The sequence below is a fragment of the Salvia splendens genome, chromosome 6 (genome assembly GCF_004379255.2).
Source record: "Salvia splendens isolate huo1 chromosome 6, SspV2, whole genome shotgun sequence".
Classification (NCBI taxonomy): Eukaryota; Viridiplantae; Streptophyta; class Magnoliopsida; order Lamiales; family Lamiaceae; genus Salvia; species Salvia splendens.
In genome coordinates this window covers 7,994,334-8,017,501 of record NC_056037.1, presented here as the reverse complement: position 1 = coordinate 8,017,501, position 23,168 = coordinate 7,994,334, and the positions used below count along the sequence as shown (strand labels likewise).

Genomic DNA, 23,168 nt, shown 5'->3' with positions numbered 1-23,168 from the left:
CACCAAAAGCATACACCTACATAATTTGATACTCCATCCATTATAAAATTGATCATCTTAATCATAAAATATTTGATAATGAAAGTAAATGAAAAAAACACTCTGGTGGACTTCACATTGCCTATGTTCACCAAAAGCATACACCTACATAATTTGATACTCCATCCGTCTCATAAAAGATGTCTCACTTTCCTTTTTAGTTTATCCCACTAAAGATGTCACATTTCCATTTATAGAAAAAGTTATCCCTCACTATAATAAATATTATAATTTCTCTTTCCACCTAACACACAACAAAACTTAATAAAATCTCGTGTCGTCCCACAAGTGTGACATCTTTTTGTGGGACGGAGTGAGTAGTAATTATCATGGAAATACTTGGATTACAGACCTCAATGGCTCAATCCTAATCCTAAGATATGAGTGATTCTATAATTTTGGAAGCCAGCCGAAGAAAAGAGGCGAGCCCACTCTTTCTCAGTTCTCTCTTTTCCAACCAACACAGTCATCATCAGCACATCAAAAAACAACTGAGTTTGAAAGGCATTATGCTCTTGTTTCTCACAATCCACAACCATATCCACAATTATCACCCCCCCACCATTCCCTATTGCTTCTTTGCATTTTTTTCAATATTCTAACACAATCTTCTTTGCCCCAGTTCTGTAGTATCTGTTAAAACTCTTAATTCTTGTTCTTATCCCACACCGACTTGATGATGATCCTAGCTCATCTATATAAGTGTGGATAACTCTCCCCCTTACGGGGCCTTTTAAGGGGTGAGTGACTCATTTCTAATATGGTATCAGAGCGGGCCCAAGTCAATGATGTATTTTATTTCTTTATCTCTTCTCTTGCCTACCCACGTGATGGAAGTCCGATGTGTCATTCCGGCCCACACGTGAGGGGCGTGTTAGATGATGGATTTTATTTCTTTATCTCTTCTATTGCCTACCCACGTGATGGAAGTCTGATGTGTCATTCCGGCCCACACGTGAGGGGGCGTGTTAAAACTCTTAATTCTTGTTCCACATCGACCCGATGTGTCATTCCGGCCCACACGTGAGAGGGCGTGTTAAAACTCTTAATTCTTGTCCCACATCGACTTGATGATGATCCTAGCTCCTCTATATAAGTGTGGATAATCCTCCCCCTTATGAGGCCTTTTAAGGGGTGAGTGACTCATTTCTAATAGTATCGACTACAAAAAAACAATGCACCACTTCAAAATTCACACACAATAAAACCAACACCAATATTCCATACATACCTTGAGTATAACAACATCACCAGGAGGAATGAACTCAAACATATCGCCACCCACAAATGTCATATTCTCAGATCCCTCAAGCCCATCAACCACTTGTGGAAGGTCGAGCACGACACATTTCAAGCCCAGAAACGCGCCAACCACCGCCTTCGCCACCACCCCTGTGCCCCCACCAACATCCACCACACTCTCCAAACTCTCAAAAACATGCTTGCATTCTTTCACAAGTATGCAGCGAATCACTAGCCATTCCCTCATTATACACTTTATTCCAGCCCTCACCTCTCCCTCCAAACTCCCATTGATTTACACTGTTTCTAGTGAAGAATGGAGTTGGGGATTCGTCGCTAAACCACTCGGCCATATGATGGAACGGATCCACCGTGATCGCGAGAGGGGCAAAGCTCAAGGGCTCGTCTCTCAGCAAGAGGCGCGAAGCCCTTGTTAGCGAGTAGGCCTCTTCCTCTTCGTCGTCATCGATCTTAACCTTGTTGAAATGGACTAGAGGGCGTGGGATTTGGCTTTGATGGAGAGGGCGTTGGCCAGCTCACAAAGTGTGATAGGCTTGTTGTGTTTGTGGATGGCTAATTGAATCGCGGATTTAAGGGACATTGAGCTTATGTAGTTGTATACGAGATTCCAAACATGGGATTGAGCATCCGGAAGCTCTTGCCTGGAATCTACTACTGCCCTACTTATATTTGTAGTGTAGATGAATCGAGTCGAGATGTAATGCCCGCCTTTTTCCTTTCTTTTTGGGCTATTTTTTTATCGTCCTTGTTTTGTTTCGACAATCTATGGGTATGTTTTATCGAAGGATCGACGAATATTTTAGATCGTGTTGTTGGGATCTCGATGAATGTTATGGGTTATGTCGTAGAGAAATTATAAGTTACTTTCGCGAGTACTTGGAATAACACCAAAGTACTAAAAACAAAATAATACGAATTAATTAATTTCCATCTTCGACAAGGTAAAAGAAAAAGAAACTCAATGTTTGGGCCTATCACTTTTACTTTTTGTCTATCTTGTTATATCCATTTTATTTCTTTTAGTTGGGACCAATTTTGAGAACCCAAAAAATCAATTATTTGTTCCAAATTTGCAGTCACTACTTAGTCAAATATATTTCTCCAAACCTTATCACCAAACGATTTCCCCATATCTCCACTCCCTAAAATATCTCCAACAAACCAAATTTCGAAGAATTTATTATATATCTTTTCCCACAATCTCAGCCAATTTTTCAACGGCATTCCATTGCAGCATTTCTTCTCTTCCAATCAAAGTTGAAACCGAGAAAGAGAGGTGATCTCAAATTCCCCTATTTGCTAGTAAGCTTCTTCTTTCCAAATGTATACCCTCTAAATCTCTGAAATCCACCACATTGTAGTTGCATAATTTTTTCAGTAATTCACAGCCTTGAAATTCTTGAAAACTTGTTGAATGATCCATTCTTGTTCAAAGACTCAACCTTTAAGTTTAGCCTTTTTACCAATTACAAAATGTAATACTCTGAATAACAATTAGAAGAAAACTTAATTAAAGGGGAAAGGGGAAAACATAATCGGACATTGTGACTTCGGTTGTGAATGGAGCTCGGCGACGACGGAGACGCTGATGCCGACGGACGCCGGTGAATTGCAGAAGTGGCGGTGAGCGAGAACTTGGATAAGGAAGAGAGGAATAAGAGATGGAAGTTGGGATTTTTCTGTTTTGTGAATTGTAGAAGATGACAGAGAGTGGTGAAGTTTGATAACTAGATAGTGAGAGAGTTGTTTTGGGTTGATGAAGAAGACGTGTGGCGATGGCTGGGAGTATATAGGAGTATTATTTACTCCTTTTCCTTGATATACATATACATGTGTTGGGTAAGGGAGTATAGACGTGTAGAGTGCGGGAGTTGGATACTCTGTTCACGTCTTTGGATGAAAAATTGAGGGAGAGAGAGACGTGAGCTGTAGAGAGAGAGAAATGTTTTGGAGATGAGTAAAAAAAATTGAGAGAGACGTTAGGGAGTATATACGTGTAGTGATGTGAGAATATCAAAGTATTTGTTGATTTGACTTTTCTTTTGGACTTAATCTAGCTAGTTAATTAGTACTACTAATAATGTTTGGTCCATGGGTTGACATAGTTTATTAAGTAATTGGACTGATTTGTTTGGAAATTTACATACTGCCTTTTTTCAGTGACGACCGAGAGATTAACTACGTCGGGAACTTTGGTGTTTAATTGATGAATCTGTTTTATTATATGAGAACGAAGAATAATTTGAGCACGCACGTAGGATGCATGCATCGTTTTAAATTAAGTTATTTTGCAAAGTCTAATTTTAGCATATCATATTATTTTAAAAAGGGTGAACTTTGGACGTCGTTTGTGGTTGAAGCAGAAAGTGATTGAGGAGTTAAGCATTTAAGGTGGACTTTTCTATCCTACATTATTTGTGAGCTTTCTTTTTAAATAAGGGCTATGCCCTAAGTATATTTTTATGTGAAAATGATATGAATATTTGTCATGCCGTTTTTTGTTTTATTCTATGGAACCTATATGATGTGGCTTTCGCCATCTATGGATAATCGAATTCGGGTCTGACTAGGGAGTGAGTCCCTACTCATACTAGTGTACACCAATGGGGATCGTGAGCCGTCTTTTGGGTACCCCAGTTTAGTGACTTGGAATGTGGCCACATTCCTTGTCATCAATGGATCAGATATGATAGACAGCTATGGGAAAATGGTTGATCAACCGAATTTTTACAATGGAAATTATTTTAGTGTCTCGGGAATTTCTAAAGTTTAAACCCCGAGGTCACTCAATGGTGGCATGATAAATACTTTTTATAAAATGTTTTCGGCATGAGTCCACTGAGTGCATCAAGTACTCAGCCCTGCATTTCTTTTTAAAAATGTACAGGTTGAGTGTGATGGGTGTTGAGCAAGACCGTTGAAGAAATTTAAGTGTTTAGAATGTGTCATGTCTTAACACGTGGCATATTCCTTCTCTCAAATGCTTCCGCTGAGTAGTTGTCATTCTTTTGAGTTCTTGTATCGCTGAGATAATATTCATTTTTGAGTTGTTGATTGTTGAGATACTCTGATTTTATTCGAGTTATGATCAAGTTGGGTTGTTTTCCCCTTTCTTCCCCGCTTCTTTAATCCTCCCCTAGTCGCGATTAATTATGTTTTCTATCCTTAGAAAATGCGGGCGTGACAAACTTATTCCGGCTGGATTAATCTTGACTCATTTAGTAGTGAATCGAATTTAAGATTTTGTTGAATATTCTAAAAATTGACATTTTGATAGTACAAAACAGTCTAAAAGTGCTTTTACTATTATTACATGTTCATAAATCATAAGATATGTAGTGGTACTAATATTTTTAAGGAATAAAAAATTTAAATGATAGTGTTATAGTAAAATTAATGGATTATTCACTCTTTCCCTAAAGTTGAACCGAGCTAACTTATAATTTTGTCAAAAAAAGTTATTCTAATCTAATCGAATTAACAATTTTAGCATCAAAAGTCAAAACAATTATCTAAAACTGCTCAAAATTTCTGTTATTATCTTTTAAAATAGAATTAAACGTTTTAAATAAAACCAAATATTATAAACACAACTCTATTCCAATTTTATTTGATTTTATAAATGCCAAAGCATACGAATTGAATAGTTCGGAAAAATGAAATTTGTTGAATATTGTTTTAAAAAAGGAAGTAAATTCAATACGATTAATCTAAAATATTAAATCTCAATACTCCTATTTTTCTGATCGATAAAATAGAAATTACAATGTGAGACTACACAAAGGAAAAGGAGTCATAGAAAAACCAACTAAAAAAGTGAGACAAAAAAACGTAAACCCCTCAAAAACGCACACCAACCTTAACCCCCCTTATTCATTTTTACACCTCATCTCACTTCACTCCACTCACATCGTTCGCATCGAATTGAATCCAAAATTTCCGCCGTTGCTGCCGCCATGCAATCCCTCAACTCCACCGCGCTCCGCCCCTCCCCTATCGAGCCTCTCCGCTCCGCCTCCCTCACCGGAGGTGCCAGGTTCCCCGCCAAAAAGAAGCTCCAATTCAAAGTTTCCGCCTCCGCGGCGCCGAAGCGGGAGACGGACCCGAAGAAGCGTGTTGTGATCACTGGAATGGGGCTGGTGTCGGTGTTCGGGAACGAGGTTGACGCCTATTATGAGAAGCTGCTGAGCGGCGAGAGCGGAATTTCGCTGATTGACAGATTCGATGCGTCAAAGTTCCCCACGCGCTTCGGCGGCCAGATTCGGGGCTTCAATTCGGAGGGATACATTGACGGGAAGAATGACCGGAGATTGGACGATTGCTTGAGGTACTGCATTGTCGCTGGGAAGAAGGCGCTCGAGGGTGCAGATCTCGGCGGGGAGAAGATCAATAAGGTACTGTGTTGTGCCTTTTTCGAGCTGGATTCTTTTATTGAGCTGATCTTTAGGTTTTAGGATTTCGGTAAAATCGATGTGTTTCTATTGAATTAGGTTTGGTTAATGTTATGCTGATGTTGTTTTTATTAGTGAGCAGCAATGCTGAGTGTTTCGGACTTTCCGATGTTTAGTGTGTGTGGAACTGTGAATCACCATTGGCTATTTGCATTTGAGCTAGGATTCGTATTGTTCAGAAGCAACTAATCAATTAATTTGTATATTTTTTTATATGAAATTGAATTATCTATGTTGGTTATTTTAGTGTAATTGGATTAACTTGATTGATCAATATTGTCATAATGAGACATCATATAAGTTGGAAGTGCGGAGTGCACGCTTGTTTGAATTCATTATGATTAGACGGGGGTTCGGGGGCAGCGCTCCCGAGTAGCGGGGTCCAAGGGGCGGTAGCCCCTGGCCGGGGTCGAGCTGTACAGAAAATTCATCCGGAAATATAATTTCCGATAATTGAAGGACTAATTTGCAATTTTTGAAACCTGCCAAAAACTGTTAAAAACAGTTGTGAAAACGAAGAGACACGACGTTTCATTTTCAGCCTCTTCTTATTGATCATTTTCTGGTTCAAAGGATGATCGAAAAATCAACATACGAATCTTCTGAAAACCTGAATTGTATCCGATCAAATATTGGTAGAACCACCAAATTGATTTGATCTGAAAGTGTTTCACGCCTTTCAAGACATCCGATTTGTTCACGTTTCAGTAAATTCCCTAAAAATCTATGTGTTTAACTTAAACCGATAAGTTTTTATTCAGGTGACTTTGAGCTGATTTATTAGTTATAGGATTTCGGAAAAATCTATATATGTTTATGTTGAATTTGGTTTGAAAATGGGATGATGATTTTGTATTTAGTAGCGATGAGTATTGCTGAGTGTTTCGGGGTTTCTCATGTTTAGTATGTGTGTCGATGTATCTGTATTTTTATTTGAGCTTTGATTCGTGCTGTCAAGAAGCAACTAATTGTTTAGTTTGTATGATTTTTATTTGAAATTTATTTTAAAATTTTGCCTTTTTCGAGCTTGGTTTCTTGCTGATTTTTGGAGGTTTTAAGATTTCTATAAAATTGATATGTTTTTAATTGAATTTGGTTTGACAATGTGATGATGGTGATGTTTTTATTAGTGATTTGTAATGCTGAGTGTTTTGGAATTCCCAATGTGGCGATATTATAGGTGTGTGTGGATTCATTAGCTATTTGCATTTGAGCATTGATTAGCTTTGTTAACTATCAAATAGTTTGTATGTTATTTTAAAACAAAATTGGATAATTAGTGTGTTAAACTTAAAATTCAGGTTTCACAGTTCATTTTTTTTCATTTATATTGATTTAATACTTGATTGCTGTCTTTGTTTGTGATGTTTGTTCTTTTTCTGAATTTGGTTTGATAATGTGATGATGATGATGATGATGATGATGTAGGTGGTTATGATGCATAGTTTTGGAGCTCCCGATTTTAGTTTGCAGAGCCATCGGCTGTTTGCACTGAGGCTTGGTTCGTGTTGTTTAGAAAAAACTAACTGCATGGTTTCTATGAAAATTTTCGATGCCTAATTTCTTCAAGTCAGTTTGCAGTGTGCAAATATCTCCAAAAAAGGGGGATTTGAAAATTCATTTTAACCTTTTTTTTATCGATTCTCAAAATTATTGGGATTGAGAAACTTCTGATTTGCCCCAACACTGTGTGTGAATGTCCTCTCACATCGCTGTGGCCGAGGCCGGTAGATTTGGAATACATTGTTGGCCTCTTCGAGCTTTCCAGTTTATTGTGTGTGGATTTTCCTGCTCTCGTATTGGACATGGATTGGTTTTGAATAGGTTTTTGAGAAACAACTGCTCGACTGTATAACGTTTTCCTCCCCTTTTGAATTGGTTTGTATGATTTTCATCTAGTTCATTTTGCCTCCGTTTGTAGCATGCAAATCTTCCCAAAATGAAGTTTTCGCAATTCATTTTACCTCCGTTTATTAGGATTAGGTACTAGAGTCTTGATTGCAGGCTTCTTTGTCATTAATTTGGCATATGCTTTGTTATTACTATTGTTTGTGTCGTCAAACTCGTCATTGTTTCTGTGAATATCTTTTGGAGCTGTGGGGACTGGCCTTTGAGCTGATTGGGTATGTTGTCTTTGCAGATTGATAAGATCCGAGGTGGTGTTCTGGTCGGGACGGGAATGGGTGGTCTTCAAGTATTCTCTGATGGTGTCCAGGCTCTAATAGAGAAAGGCCACAGGAAAATAACTCCGTTTTTCATACCTTATGCTATAACAAACATGGCCTCTGCTTTGCTTGCTATTGATCTTGGCTTGATGGGACCCAACTATTCGATTTCCACTGCTTGTGCCACCTCGAATTATTGTTTCTATGCGGCAGCCAACCACATCCGTCGGGGGGAAGCTGATTTGATGATTGCTGGTGGAACTGAAGCTGCAATTATTCCTATTGGATTGGGTGGTTTTGTTGCTTGCAGAGCATTGTCACAGAGAAATGACGACCCACAAACTGCTTCGAGGCCCTGGGACCAAGAACGGGATGGTTTTGTTATGGGTGAAGGCGCTGGAGTTTTGGTATGGATCCGATTTCTTTGTTTCTCGTCTCTACAAACATGATTAGATAAGATAACCTTAAATTAGCATTTTCTTCGATCTTTTTAAACAGGTGATGGAAAGTTTGGAGCACGCGATGAAACGAGGGGCACCAATCATTGCTGAATATTTGGGAGGTGCAGTGAATTGTGATGCGTATCATATGACAGATCCTAGAGCTGATGGACTTGGAGTCTCGTCGTGTATTCAGAAGGCACTTGAAGACTCGGGCGTTTCACCCGAAGAGGTACTTTTAGATTGTTATATCTTCTTATGATGCTCCGAGCTGCCTCACCTGCACGTAGGAAAGAGTAAAATGATCTACCTTAATGTAATTGGATTCTCTAGAACTGTAGAGTGTGTTCATAGATTCGTGATCATCTGTTTCCTAGTTAATGGAGTAGTAATTTTCGAGACAGGAAACCCATTTCTTGCCTTTGCTATTACACATACTAAATTCGAACTCGATATTAAAATATCATTTAGGGACCATTTCTCTTTATTAATTTGAACTTTGAGGGTGCTAAGGTTGCTGTAAGCCTGTAAGGCTGTAACCAGTCTAACACTAGCCTTTGCAGGTTAACTACATAAATGCACATGCTACTTCCACGATCGTGGGTGATCTTGCCGAACTAAATGCAATTAAGAAGGTGTTCAAGAACACTTCTGGGATCAAAATCAATGCAACTAAGGTTAATATTCTCTGTCTCTCTCTCTCTCTCGCTCACACACACACACACACGCACACGCACAAATGCTCTCTTATACTGATTTCTGCATATTTATCTTCATACAGTCGATGATAGGGCACTGTCTTGGTGCTGCTGGTGGTTTGGAAGCTATTGCAACTGTAAAAGCAATTACAACGGGGTGGCTTCATCCGACCATAAACCAATTTGTAAGTTACCACAATATGTAAACAAATAATTGAAATGTAGTCTGTGCTTGAAAGAAAGGTCTCTCTCAGCTAACATTTCTCTCTTTCAAAATGCTTCTTCTGCAGAACAAAGAGCCCTCTGTAGATTTTGACACCGTTGCAAATGAAAAACAGCAGCATGACATCAATGTTGGTAAGATCTTGTATACTACCATCTAATTCATCATGGAATTAGATTTTACACTTCATGGTCTATGGTTTAGTGTTTAAGATCTGGTTTCTCACTTGTATTCTTTGCAGCAATCTCGAATTCCTTTGGATTTGGAGGTCACAACTCTGTTGTCGCGTTTTCTGCATTCAAACAATGATCTGGATCGAGTTGCTTGCAGTCCGTCAGTGGCTTCCTCGTCTCATTGTACTACAGCATTTCAGGCCGGGCTTATACTAACCTTAATGGGCGGTAAGCTCTGAGTTTTCGAGAATTAGTATTCCATCCACCGTGCGTTTAGTTTAACCTCTTCTTGATCTTGTAGCAACACTTCTCTTTTTTAATTGTATGTACCTTTTTTCTTCAACTACTTTTCAAACTTTCTCATGTTTCGGAGACCATTTTCACCCTTGTTTCCATTAAATTGCATTTCTTTCCTTTTCCAATATGAATTCTGCAAACTCTCTATATTTTGTACACGTAATGCATTAACTCGTAAAATTCAGGGCACAAAATTTAATTTTCTCTTCCTCCAACTCGGAAAAAAAAACTACTGGAATTCTAAAATAATAATGTTAAAAATCAAAAAGCTTGGAATAAGATTTCCAAATAAGCTTATCAATTAGGAAACAGTGTATACGAAACATATGTGTGCAACCTTTCTCCGAAGGAACTCTTATGAAATAATTTATTTTTACCTACAACTTCTAATTCTTTGAGACTGACTTATCTACGATTATTCAATAATATTTATACAAAATTATTTGAATTAATTCATTATCGTAATAGGAGGAGATTTACGTAAGACAAGGTTAATCTTATGAGGTATTGCCCTAAAACAGAAAACAAAATTAAATCATGCAATCGAACAACATATTAATAGTGACTTCATTACATATTTTAAAACCATGCTCACGCAAGACAATTTTTACATTTTCTTTTACTTTTACTTTCTACTCCTTTCTCCTTATCACATATTTTAAAACCATGTTCACGCAAGACAATTTTTACATTTTCTTTTACTTTCTACTCCTTATCCTCATTCTTCCTCTCTTGAACCCCATCTATGGCAACCATCTCCCTTTATTTCTTTAAATTTCTGCCCTTTCTAATCCTCGAACTACCGACGATTAGTCTTCGTCGATGTTAGATTTGTAAAAATTAAAGATAATTTTGGACATTTCTGACAAACCGATGATGAAAAAATGGGGATATTGGTCCCTAAAACCATGAACTTTGGCCAAAATTTGATATTTCACACGAACTTTAAAATTGATCTAGAATATCACAAACTTTGCACTTTGTTTGGTATTTCCCAAGTTGACCAGAATAAGATATTTTCATTAAAATCTTATTTTACGTAGACGTAGGCAACCATGATACGTTTTATAAATATTTTAAACCACTTTTTAAGTTCATAACAAGTAGGATGAAAAGTCACGTAAAAAATCATATTGATTTAATTGTGTAAAGTATAATAAAAAAAAACCTCGTAAGTTAGTCAAATATAGTGATTGACATATCGTGAAAAATACCAAACAAAGTATAAAATTTGATATTCTAGACCAATTTTAAAGTTCGTGCAAATGGCAAAAATTTATGGTTTTGGGACAGTATCCCTAAAAATGACATGGGGTTTAGTTTAACCATGTCCCCTCTCACTATAGATGATTGACACGTCACTTACTATTATTTCTAAGTAACAAACCATAATAACAAGCTAAAATTCAGATCCAATTCCGGCCCAAGAGAGGATAAAGAAATAGTACTCGATATGAACCAGCAATTAGTGGGCCCAAGCCCAACCTAATGTAGATCCCTTTCTATTTACCCGCCAAAATGCTGACCTCTTTCCCGCCAAATCCCTCCCCCAAAATGGAAGTTAGCAGCAATATTTCTATTAAAAATTTCTCAACTCTTCTCTATCTCACTCTGTAAATCATCGCCTGATCAAATTGGGGGCATTTTTCGACCGAACAAGGAGCTGAAGAAGATTCGCGATGGATCTCAGCGACGATATCAGGATGGCGCACAAGCGCACATTCCTCAAATTTTTCGAGCAAACCGTGAGTTTCCAAACAGCGTGCTTCAATTTACTGGATTTTTAATCATTTTCTGTTTTGGTAATTTGTATTGCTGAATTTAAACATCTCCTGAACTGCTCGCTTCGCAGGATTACAACATTGAGCTGAAGAAATCTCTCGACTCGATGTTCAACCAAAACGGCCGCCGTTGCGTAATTAATCTCGCCCATTTCTACCACAACAGAGAAGGCACCGATCTGGCGCGCAGGTTGACAGCGTTCTCTGCTAATTTACTTTGTTGTTTGGAATTTTGGATAAATTTGTTGAATCCTAAGTGATTTTTTTAAATATTTCAGGCTTTTGCAAACTCCGAGTGAGTACATACAGCCGCTCTGTGATGCGGTGACGGATATGACCAGGAGCATGAATACCAAGTATCTCAAGGAAGGAGAGCAGGTTTTGGTTGGTCTGGAGGGTCCTTTTGTTTCGAGAAGGGTGACGCCTAGAGATCTCTTGTCTGCCTTTATCGGCTCTATGGTTTGTGTTGAAGGCATTATTACTAAATGTAAGTGGGTAAATCTATTTCATAATTGTATGAAGTGGCATAATATGCATCAGTATCTTCTTAAAGTTACAAGGTTTAGACTTTCAGAAATTTGGGTTGGTTTTTATTGTAAAGGGGGTATTAGCAGATGTTAGTTCTTTCTGTCGTATAGACTTCTGTGTGATTGAACTGATATAGAACTATTTTCTAAATTTTGAGTTTTGAGGTTTTATGGAAGACTATTTTCTTACGATTTGATTTGGTCATAGAGGGTATTGCACAGTGATTCATGCAAAATACTGCTAATTTGATGAGTTTGAAAGAACGACAAAAGAAATAGGTATTTTGTTTCGTGTGGGCTTAATCTTCACTTAGCTCTATTGGGTCCGCAACTGCTAGTGAAATGTGTTTTTACTATGTAGTGGCTGCAGTGTTATGTCTCCTAGTTCATATTTGTAATAGAGAATCTAATAATTGGAGTTTTTTTGTTTTATATTTAGGTTCTCTTGTTAGGCCAAAGGTTGTAAAGAGTGTCCACTTTTGCCCTGCTACTGATAAATTCACAGTTCGGGAATACAGGGACATTACATCAAATATCGGCTTGCCCACTGGATCAGTGTATCCAACACGTGTATAATTTCTCTTGTTTCCTTCTCTATCTTCTAATCGTATTATGTTGAGGTAATTCTGATAAGTTCCAACTTGTTGCAGGATGACAATGGCAACTTGTTGGTGACTGAGTTTGGTTTGTCCACCTATAAGGACCATCAGACACTATCAATGCAAGAGGTCCCAGAAAACTCAGCTCCTGGCCAACTTCCTCGAACAGTGGATATCATTGTAGAAGATGATTTGGTGGATTCGTGTAAGCCTGGGGATCGAGTGGCAATTGTTGGGATTTACAAGGCTCTTCCTGGGAAAAGCAAAGGCAGTGTGAATGGAGTATTCAGGTTATTTTATATCTGCAGCAGAACAATTTATAATAATCTGTTTCATCTTTGTAATCAATTTGTATTTACATTGTTTGTTATTGATAATGCAGGACTGTCCTTATAGCCAACAATGTCTCTCTTCTTAACAAAATGTCGCAGAATTTGCAGTATTCAAGTGATGATATGAAAAATATTAGAAAGATATCTGAAAGAGATGACACATTTGATCTACTTGCTAATTCTCTAGCACCTTCAATATATGGGCATTCATGGATAAAGAAAGCTGTCATTTTGTTGATGCTTGGAGGAAGTGAGAAAAACTTGAAAAATGGAACCCACTTGAGGGGGTAAGGATGCTATTAGCTTTTCCTGTTTTTTTATGCTCCATTCTTTGAACATGGCTTCTTGTTCTTGTTACCTGCTCTAGATTCTTTTGAACTTATATGCTCTTTTCTTATTTCTAGTGATATAAATATGATGATGGTTGGAGACCCTTCTGTTGCTAAGTCTCAGTTGTTGAGGGCCATCATGAATATTGCTCCTCTAGCCATATCTACCACCGGTCGAGGTTCTTCTGGGGTTGGATTGACAGCTGCGGTTACTTCTGATCAAGAAACAGGTAAATTATGGTATTGGTTGTGGTTTAGTTATTAGATTTATGATTTTACTCATTTGATCACGGAATTCAGGGGAGCGAAGACTAGAAGCTGGTGCCATGGTTCTTGCTGATAGAGGAGTCGTTTGTATTGATGAATTTGACAAGATGAATGACCAAGATCGTGTAGCTATACATGAAGTGATGGAGCAGCAGACAGTAACAATTGCAAAAGCTGGTATTCATGCATCTTTAAATGCTAGGTGTAGTGTCGTGGCAGCTGCCAATCCAATATACGGAACTGTAAGTCAAAGATTTTGGTAGTTCAAGGTTTGCTAATCCCTTTTATGTTACGTTATTAATGCCATATTGACTATATGCGCAGTATGATCGTTCGCTAACTCCAACAAAGAATATTGGACTTCCGGATTCTCTGCTTTCTCGTTTTGATCTGCTGTTCATTGTTTTGGATCAAATGGATCCTGGGATTGATCGCCAGATTTCAGAACACGTGCTAAGAATGCATCGTTACCGATCAGTAGCTGATGGAGGTCTGTAAAGTCCACTTTTCTAAATACAGGGGCCTAATGCGCAAATGAAATGTAGATGTATAACTATGTAAACAAGCAGGTACAAGACTAGACGAGAGCTCAAGAAATGAGGTGGAGGATGATCCTGAGGCTGGTTCTACTGTTTTTGTCAAATACAACAGAATGTTACATGGGAGAAAATCTGACAGGAGTCGTAAACGTGATACACTAACCATCAATTTTCTCAAGAAGTATATTCATTATGCCAAAAACAGGATTCAGCCTGAGCTTACTGATGAGGTGAGCTTTCTTGGGAACATGTAGATATTTGATAATCGATTCTATGCCATATCATGAAATTTATCACACCTCGATACTCAATTCCTGCGGCGTTCTGATTTTTCAATCAACAAATGATTCATTCCTCCAGGCATCTGAACACATAGCAACTACCTATGCGGAGCTCAGAAATGCAAGTTCAAATACAAAGGTTGGTAAATTATTACACTTGTCGGATTTAACTTTTGGAATTTAAGATGTGCCTGCAGTCGTCTAAATGAAATATCTGATATATTCTCTAGACGGGAGGGACACTTCCAATCACTGCAAGAACCTTGGAAACAATAATTCGTCTATCAACTGCCCATGCTAAACTGATGCTGCGAAGACAGGTACTGCAGTTGAATGTTGTTTCATTTCGTTCATTATCTTGATTTAAGTTAGACACTTCTTTACATACTATTATCTGCAAATTAGAAACCTTTTGATGATTTTGTGCGTTTCATCCCTATAGAATTGCTATAAGAGCATTCGCATCGGTGCTCTATGCGGAGGACGGCGTCCGTGCCGCTGGCACGGCACTCACCTGTCCGCCGCTGTGCTCTTGTCGTTGGCACGGTTCTGCCCGATACATCGAGCACGTCCGTGCTGCTGAGCAGGTTGACGTGGTGTGACAGGATTGGCCAACGGCAAAGCCGTTGGCATTTTCAATATTTAAAAAAAAAAATCAAATTTAATTAAAAAATCTTAAAAAAAAATATTTTCCCATTTCCCAATAAATTATATCCGGAGCTAGCCAGCTTGTCGGAGCTAACTTGGGTAGCCCTGATGCCGGCCCGAGCAGTTTCCAACGCCGGCCGCAAAGAAGGAAGAAGGCGACGGCCAACCGTCGTCGCGCCGCGACTCCATTTGTCCTCGCTCCCGCTCCCTTTGTGCAACCTCAACCCCCACCAACTCGTTGTGGACCCTTTTGGCTCAACTCAATTTGGCCGATAGGTCTCGGATGACACACGAGCAAACTTGATTCACATTTGGCAATGATACTGGGTATCCGAAGAATATTGGGGGATAGGGCCAGATGACTAGTCTTTCGCGGGGGTATTTTTTAGCCTTTAATTATTTATTTTTTATTTTTTAGGATTTTAATTAAGTAATTTTTATTTTTTAGGATTTTAAGTTTGTAAATTTTATTTTTTAGGATTTAATTATGTAATTTTTATATTTTAATGTATTTTTAGTAATTGAAGTATTTAAATTAAATAATGGAATGGTGGGTGCTCTTGCCAAATAGTATGGATATGGATGTGGATGCTCTAATGTTTGATCTTGAAACAGGTGCTGAAGTCAGATGCTGAAGCTGCTCTTCAAGTTCTAAATTTTGCCATTTATCATCAAGAGCTGAGTGACATGGAGGCCCGTGAGAATGAAAGGCAGAGAGAAATGGAAAGAGACAGCGCCATGGACACGGAGGCTGTTAATAGCGATGGAGCTCGTAGAACTCGAAGGAAAAAGAGCAACAATGCTGGCTCTACTGCCACAACAGAGTATGTGAAAAATTTAACTCCCTATCCCACTTTTATTTTTCTCTAATTAATTTTCCATATATTATAATTTCATCAACTTAATTTCTTCTTCCTATTTTTTTGAAGTGATACAGAAGCAATGGATGTTGATCCACCTCCGACAAATGAAGTCAACTTATCATCCGAGAGGTCTGTATCTCATCTATATATTCATGCATAGATCCAAACATCATTTTAACTACTGTTTTGTTTCCTAGCATATGTATTTCTAAAACTCGCTAGACTGACTCGCCCCAAATATTCTCCCTGCAAGCAGATTGGATGCATTTAGCGCTGCATTGGGGCGGTATAGACACGCCCAGCACGTGGAACAAATGTCGATTGCTGATATTGAGGGCGTAGTAAACACTGGTGCAGGGGCCCCTTACTCTGCAGCTGAGGTCATGGCTCTTTTGGAGGTAACATTTTCGCATTCAGTACAATATACTTCGATTCGTCATTTCAACTTTGAATGTTTATAACAGCAAAGAATCAATCCCTTCTGCAGATAATGCACGACAAGGGCAGCTTGATGATCGTCAGGGACACGAACGTTGTTTACTTCATGTGAAAACATCATCATCTCCCAACACCCCCATCCACCAGCTCAACTCCGAATATCGCTGTCCGGGAAGGATGATGTTGTATTAGTCGCGGCTTACCTGAGATGTCACTGACATTAATAGTTGAATTATAATGTTGTATTTCCAATTCAAAACTTCTAATGTTATATTTCAATTCAAAACTTGTATTGGTGTACTAGAATGCGTAATCCATCACTTTTTCCACATACATTTACTGTTGCATTCTAATGTTATATTTCCAGTTCAAAACTTGTATTGTTGCCTAAAACATTATAATTTTAAAATTAGTTCCATCTATTAAGGGCAAAGAAACCTAAACAGTAGCTATTTTAATCTTTATAATATGAATATAGCTACTTTGATATAGTATTGAACTATCTTATGTTCCTGAAATCATATCCAATGAAACCACATCTCTTTCTCTATTCCAAAATGGATTCCCATGTTTTATTCCAGCCGGAGTTCAAAACAGAGATACATTACAAGCTACATCGTTTTCAATCCACATCAACGTCTCAAAGTTTCCAAACCTAAAGAAGCAGAAATCACACAACGCGACGATGAAACTAAAGACGTTTCTTGCTCGTTGCTGTTTCCCAAGCACCTAAAACATGTTCCACAATTTCCTTCACTCCAACACCATGTTTCACCTGCTTATACACAAATTTTTCATCATTATAAAATATAAAACAACCAAAATATGTATATCCAAGTCCCAACTCAAAATTAAGTATAAGGTTGTGTGTTACTATAGGTGATACTAACTTGGATGGATAAAATCATAATAATAGTGATATTCTTAAATTATCGTCCAGACTTTGAACTTATGATGACATTTTACTCGCGTTTACAGATATTACTAATATGCTTAGTAAGTTTATCTCCTTCGTTCACTTAATAACGCAAGTCAAAATATCGCCAAAAGCTAATAAATCCTCAATTTTCTCTCGATGCGATCAAGCATTTGTAATGGGTAACCAAACTATGAAGATATGAGTAATAAAGCTCGTCTACAACAACAACTGCTATGGGAGACGGGATATGAAGAAAACCTGAGCGAAAACAAATGGACCACCATCCCTCATTCGGAGTGAATCACGTTCCATGACTGATAAATCAGCTCCCACTGCAGCTGCAATGTCAGTTTTGTTGATCACCTGCAGCAAAACAGCAAATTAACCATAATATAGTCAGGTGAGAGAAGCTAGAAGGAGTGAGAAACCTACTAGGAGGTCGGCTTGAGTGATGCCCGGCCCTCCTTTTCGAGGAATTTTATCTCCGGCAGATACATCTATTATGTAGATTATGTAATCAGCCAGTTCTCGGCTGAAATTGGCAGCCAGATTATCTGATAACCAAAACAAAGGAAAAATAAAAAATCAAAACCATTTCTCAACAGTATATATCAAGTAGAAACCACCTATGTTCTAACAGATTAAGAGAGGGGTATTTAATGGATTTGAACATGTAAAATGGAGTCTGGACACAATTTTTACTACCATGCCCTCGTTTATTCACCAGAAGATCAAGAGAAATAAATATTGCCCATTTGATCAAGAAGGTGGATTATAATTTTGGGATGGACAAAAAAAAGGAACAAAGAAGTATATTTGGTACTATTGAAGGAGTAATTGTCTCAAAATACATGACCTTTGGATTATTTCTGGTTTAGCACGTAATTTTTTAACGTGTCCTGAAATACATGAACTTCACCTTTCAATGTATTTCTCACAAATTAAATCCCAAATCGGAACTTACATGACAGCCGAAATCAAGATTGTTGTTTGCATACAGAGTTAGTTAGGAAAATCAAAAATAAAAAGTGGAGTTTATGGCCAATATATTTTGTAACAAGTAATGTTCGCAAATTCTGTGCTAAACCAGAAACAGTCCAAAGTTCATGTGTTTTGAGACAATTAACCCTATTATGGAAAAAAACTCAGCAAGCAATGTTATGATATTGAGTCGAGAATTACCTCCACCAGATTCACAAAGGAGTATATCTGCTTTGTACAAATTGGAGAGCTCCTCAAGAGGCCCCAAATTTATGCTGATGTCTTCTCTTATAGCTGCATGCGGGCACCCGCCTGTTTCTACAGCACGGATCCTTTCCTCAGGAAGAGCTCCATGCTTTATCAAGAACTCTCCGTCCTCTTTTGTGAATATATCGTTTGTTACCTGCAAGGATTCACACTCACTTCCTATAAAGACTTCCATGAAGAACAGAAATGGCAACGACAAACATAAAATCAAGCAGGAGTCAGCCAAGAGTAATGCTGGTCTCAACATTTTTTATGCACATTTGGATCATTTCACACACAAACAACATTTGTTCTTAGTTTATATCAAACAAACACACATCTTACAAATTGGACCTTTGGCGGAAACTAGGTGGAACAACGAAGAATAATCTTTGTATATATTCACTTTTCATGAATAATAAGTACATGATTGCGTTTTTATATCCTTGTTACTAAAAAATAAAGTTCAATTATTATGTTCAAGGCTCAATCCTAAGGGTGCAATACAAGTGAGTCAAGCCGGCCCAAAAATAATCTCAGTCTCCAGCTTGATCTCAAACTCACCATTATCAGGTTCACAAGCTTTATCGAGCTTGAATGTATTAATAATTCAAATTTCAAATATATATGTGATCCAGATATTGGCCTTTTCGTAAGTGCAAAAAGTTCAAATTTTATTACTCCCTCCATCATCCACCAAGAGTGTGAACAATTGTGACTACTACTCTTAGTGGATGTTGGTAGGTAGAGAGTACTTTCTTCGGATTCGGATAATATCCTGTTTAACTGACTGAAAATAGGTATTGAAGTTTAGATTAGTTCAATATTAAGAAGTACTAGTAGTTTATTCGAACTGAGATGGCTTTGTTTTGAGATCAAGGTTGGCACTATCTGGACTAGTTTCGACTCGATTCGATTACAGCCCTTTCAGTGCTCTAGTGAAGGCATTGACACAGTAATACCATGACCTTTCAACTGAGGCATCTCTACTTTGCGCCAACTCCTTCATTATTTATTTACTTTGTTTGTTTTTAGGAAGCCTTAATTTTCTAAACAACAAAACAAATATCATCAAATAATTCCCTCAAAATAATTCAACTAATCCTGCATCCTACAATAACTATTGGTGGCAAAAATATCTTTCCCATTAACAAAACTCACCAATTATTCGGAAAAAAGGCAGAAAAAAAACCCACAAAATTATACTTACAGCTGCAAGACTGTATTTTTCCCTCAGAAATTCACACAAAGCTAACATCAACGCCGTCTTCCTGCATTAATAAAAAAAAGTATTTATTTTGAAAAAAGTACTCCTATCACTCTTTATTTTCTTTAAAAAGGCAACATTTATCTAAAAGAAAATGACATAAAGCGTAAAAAATATAAATAAAAAAGAGAAGAGAAAGAAAAAAGAGAGACCCAGTGCCGACGGGGCCGCCAATTCCGACGGTGAAGGCTCTCTCGTTGAAATCGCGATTAAGGAGCGGCGGTGCTCGTCTAGTGAAGTAGCCAGGGGATTCGATTGGGTCGTGTGAGTGCGGCGCCAGTCCATCGTGGCTGTGGTACACCTTCCCGTCCGGACCAACCCACGATTCTCTGTTGAAATTGCGCCAACTTAATCAAATCATAGCTTCAAAGTGAAGACCCAAAAATTGGGGAAAATTGATGAAATAGGTGAAAAATTGTATTGAGGCGCATTACTCCTTGTGATGGTGGTCGTGGTCTTCCTCGCCGTGCATATGATGATCGGTAGACGCCATTGAAATGAAATGTGTGGGTGTGAGCGCAGTCGGTTACTCGAAGTGATAATTATGGGAGAGGATCCCCTGCTGTGGTTGAGAGCACAGCAGGGTGTGCGGTGCATCAAAACGGCGCCGTCCAATGACTCTAATTACATTTTCCCTTGTTTCAATAATACTTATTTCATTTTCCTTAAGTTAATCCACCGCTTTTAACTTTTCTATATTCTAAATTTATTTGTCATCTATACTGTACAATTATTCTATACTTTATGATAAATTATGAACTAAATAAATTTGATAATTTAAATTAGCTTTCCCTGCACAATTATTCTAGGAGATTCTTTTAATACTGTTCAATGTTTAATTCTCTCTCTATGTTTAGCAAGGTTGATTAAAATCCAAAATTTTTATTATGTTTTTATTTACTTCTAGAATAAAATATTATAGGAACTTCTTTATGTGGGAAAATTAAAATTATAAGTGTATAATTAAGAAGAAAATGGCTAAATCTAATTAATTAATCACTTCAGATATTCACTTAAAATTTTAAGTGAATTATATTTAAAATAAAATATTTTATGTTGTAAAACTAAAAAAAGACACAAATCTTGGAGTAGAATTTTGAATTTTCCACACAAAAAATTACTGAAATTACAGTATAATTTATTAAAAATGCAATACAAATATAATACAGATACATTGTACTAATCAATTATTGGAAATATCTGCTCAAAATTTAGTTTTATAATGATAATGGGAACATAGGGAAATAGAATTGTTTAAAAGATATACACACAATGAAGAAATGTTAATAGAAAAAAAAGGAAAGAGAGGTGATGGAATCGGTGGATTAACTTAAGGAAAATGAGATAAGTATTATTGAAATAAGGGAAAATGGAATTAGAGTCATTGGACGGCGCCGTTTTTGATGCACCGCACACCCTGCTGTGCTCTCAACCACATCAGGGGATCCTCTCCCGATAATTATTAGCACAGGAATGTGAATAATTTTACTTTCTTGAAATAAGTGTCAACAAATATTATGTATCTTTTTTTTTTCGTTCTAGGCAATTCCCATCCTTCAATTTCATTTTTTATTTTTATTTCCAAAAAAATCATTTAATAAAAACACACTTCATAAAATAAAAAAAATTACAATTTAAAATCCTAAAAAAACAAAAAAGACATAATTAAAATCATAAGAAAAAAAACACTTACTTAAAACCCTAAAAAAATAAAAAGACATAATTTAAAATACTAGAAATTAAAAATTGCACCATTAAATTATAAAAACTACTCCTCCGGCGAATCACCCCCGAAGGCGGTGGCGGTGCCCTCAAGCTAGGTGGAGGCGGAATACCAGGTTGATTTGTCAGATACTCAATGGCGGCAATAAGAGCTTGATATTGGGGAGGCGTCATGCGGGAAGTGTCAGCCATCGTGGCGGTGAAGTACATGGACATTAGGGAGGACGGCGGCCCTAGGGAGCTCGTCTGGCTTGATTCGCCTTGCCCCCCTCCCCATCCCTTTAGCCGCCTTCGTCGCCTTGTTCCCTTGCGGTCGACGTCGTGTACCGGAGGAGCCCCCTGCATCGGATGTCGGGAACTCAACCTCTTGTGAGGCGCTGCCTTCCTCGCCCTCACTAGACGAGTATTGGCCACCCGCCGTATGCTTCGTGCGTTTCGAGCTCGAGCCTGTGCTGGAATCAACACCGCTAGCCCACCTATCAAGATGTTTGACCGCCTCCCAAACATCGGGAAATTTGAAATCTTTGCTGGTTTCGGATTTGAAGATTCAGCCGCTCTCAGAATGTCGGATCCACTGGCTCCGCTTTGGTATTGCTCCGCTTCCCACTTGTAGATCCCACAAAATCTTTTGACATCTCTATCGGCTCGCTCAAAATGAGCGCGAAACATCTTCAGGTTGCGGCGGAAGGCCCCCCTCGGCTTATTTGCGCTGTATACGAAGATGACCTTATCCCAAAAAACCTTGCGGTTATATTGATTCCCGAGGATGGGATCATTCGACGTACTGATCCAAGCGTCGAACAGAGCCATCGTCTCCGCTTGTGTGTATGGATGTCGGTCGCCGTCCTCTCTGTCCGGCACCGCCTCCCGAGTGGGTTCCTCCGGAATATCCTCCCTAATTTGGGATAATCCCTGCGTTTGCGAGCTCCTCATTCCCAAGGGAAGAGGACGATAGTATGCATCAAATGGAAAAGATGGTGTTAGGTACGCCGGTGTCGCCGAGCCTTGGGTGCTCGGCGATGAACCGGAACCGGAAGCACCCAAAACATTGTACATGCCCCCCCAGTCAACAAACGCGTTCAAGTCGTAGCCGCCGCCCTCGCCGCCGGAGTTTCCTTCATCGGACATTTTTGCAGAAATTGGAGAGGAAAGAGAGATGATATAGTGTTTGTGAGAATGTAGTGTTTGTGTGGAAAAAATGGTGGGAGAATTGTGTGTGTAGTGTTATTTATAGATGAATGTAGAAAAAAAAGAAAAATAATTAAAAAAACAAAAAAAAACGATAAAGGCCGAAAAAAACAGTCGTTTTTTTAGTTCAGAATTTTTTTTAAAAAAAAATAAAAAATAGCATAAATCGACGCCCACTCGCACAGCCGGTGAGTGGGCGTCACGCACCAACCGCTGCTCGCCACGTGGCTGACGCACGTGGCGAGACAGCCCGCGTCCCGCCCCTCCCCCACGAGCTACGCGACGAGACGGCGCATCCGCATCGGCGTCTCGCTACGGTCTCGTCTCGCCGGGACGAGACCGGGACCGCAGCGAGACGCCGCTTCGGATGTCCTAAATATTCACATGAGAGATAATAAATCGGGGGATATGGTTTCAATGTTTGAATGATATGTGTTCTTTTCCTTACATCAACAATTTAAAATGAATATTATCATTATCCACAACGCCATG

General features: G+C 38.4%; 3 protein-coding genes and 1 pseudogene across 3 annotated transcripts; 2 read left to right on the top strand and 2 right to left on the bottom strand.

Moving 5' to 3' along the window:
• Positions 1-366: 366 nt before the first annotated feature.
• On the bottom strand, positions 367-3,842 carry LOC121808720 (annotated as a pseudogene).
• Positions 3,843-5,146: 1,304 nt separating this feature from the next.
• LOC121808155 (3-oxoacyl-[acyl-carrier-protein] synthase I, chloroplastic-like) lies at positions 5,147-9,876 on the top strand. The gene is made up of 7 exons (XM_042208533.1): positions 5,147-5,696; positions 7,894-8,325; positions 8,417-8,590; positions 8,922-9,035; positions 9,140-9,241; positions 9,347-9,413; positions 9,521-9,876. The coding sequence occupies exons 1-7, from the start codon at positions 5,259-5,261 to the stop codon at positions 9,586-9,588; spliced, it is 1,395 nt and encodes a 464-aa protein (XP_042064467.1). The 5' UTR covers positions 5,147-5,258; the 3' UTR covers positions 9,589-9,876.
• Positions 9,877-11,304: 1,428 nt separating this feature from the next.
• On the top strand, positions 11,305-16,686 carry LOC121808137 (DNA replication licensing factor MCM3 homolog 2-like). The gene is made up of 16 exons (XM_042208505.1): positions 11,305-11,494; positions 11,602-11,720; positions 11,809-12,017; positions 12,497-12,627; positions 12,708-12,946; positions 13,039-13,275; positions 13,393-13,547; positions 13,618-13,826; positions 13,909-14,074; positions 14,154-14,353; positions 14,484-14,543; positions 14,635-14,724; positions 15,668-15,876; positions 15,982-16,044; positions 16,172-16,313; positions 16,403-16,686. Exons 1-16 carry the CDS (start codon positions 11,429-11,431, stop codon positions 16,463-16,465), a joined length of 2,358 nt encoding a protein of 785 aa, XP_042064439.1. The 5' UTR covers positions 11,305-11,428; the 3' UTR covers positions 16,466-16,686.
• Positions 16,687-16,876: 190 nt separating this feature from the next.
• LOC121808190 (urease accessory protein G) lies at positions 16,877-20,393 on the bottom strand. Its single transcript, XM_042208577.1, has 7 exons — positions 20,201-20,393; positions 19,919-20,095; positions 19,710-19,770; positions 18,455-18,656; positions 17,705-17,826; positions 17,531-17,635; positions 16,877-17,128 (listed from the first exon to the last, which is right to left on the bottom strand). The coding sequence occupies exons 1-7, from the start codon at positions 20,257-20,259 to the stop codon at positions 17,045-17,047; spliced, it is 810 nt and encodes a 269-aa protein (XP_042064511.1). The 5' UTR covers positions 20,260-20,393; the 3' UTR covers positions 16,877-17,044.
• Positions 20,394-23,168: the final 2,775 nt, after the last annotated feature.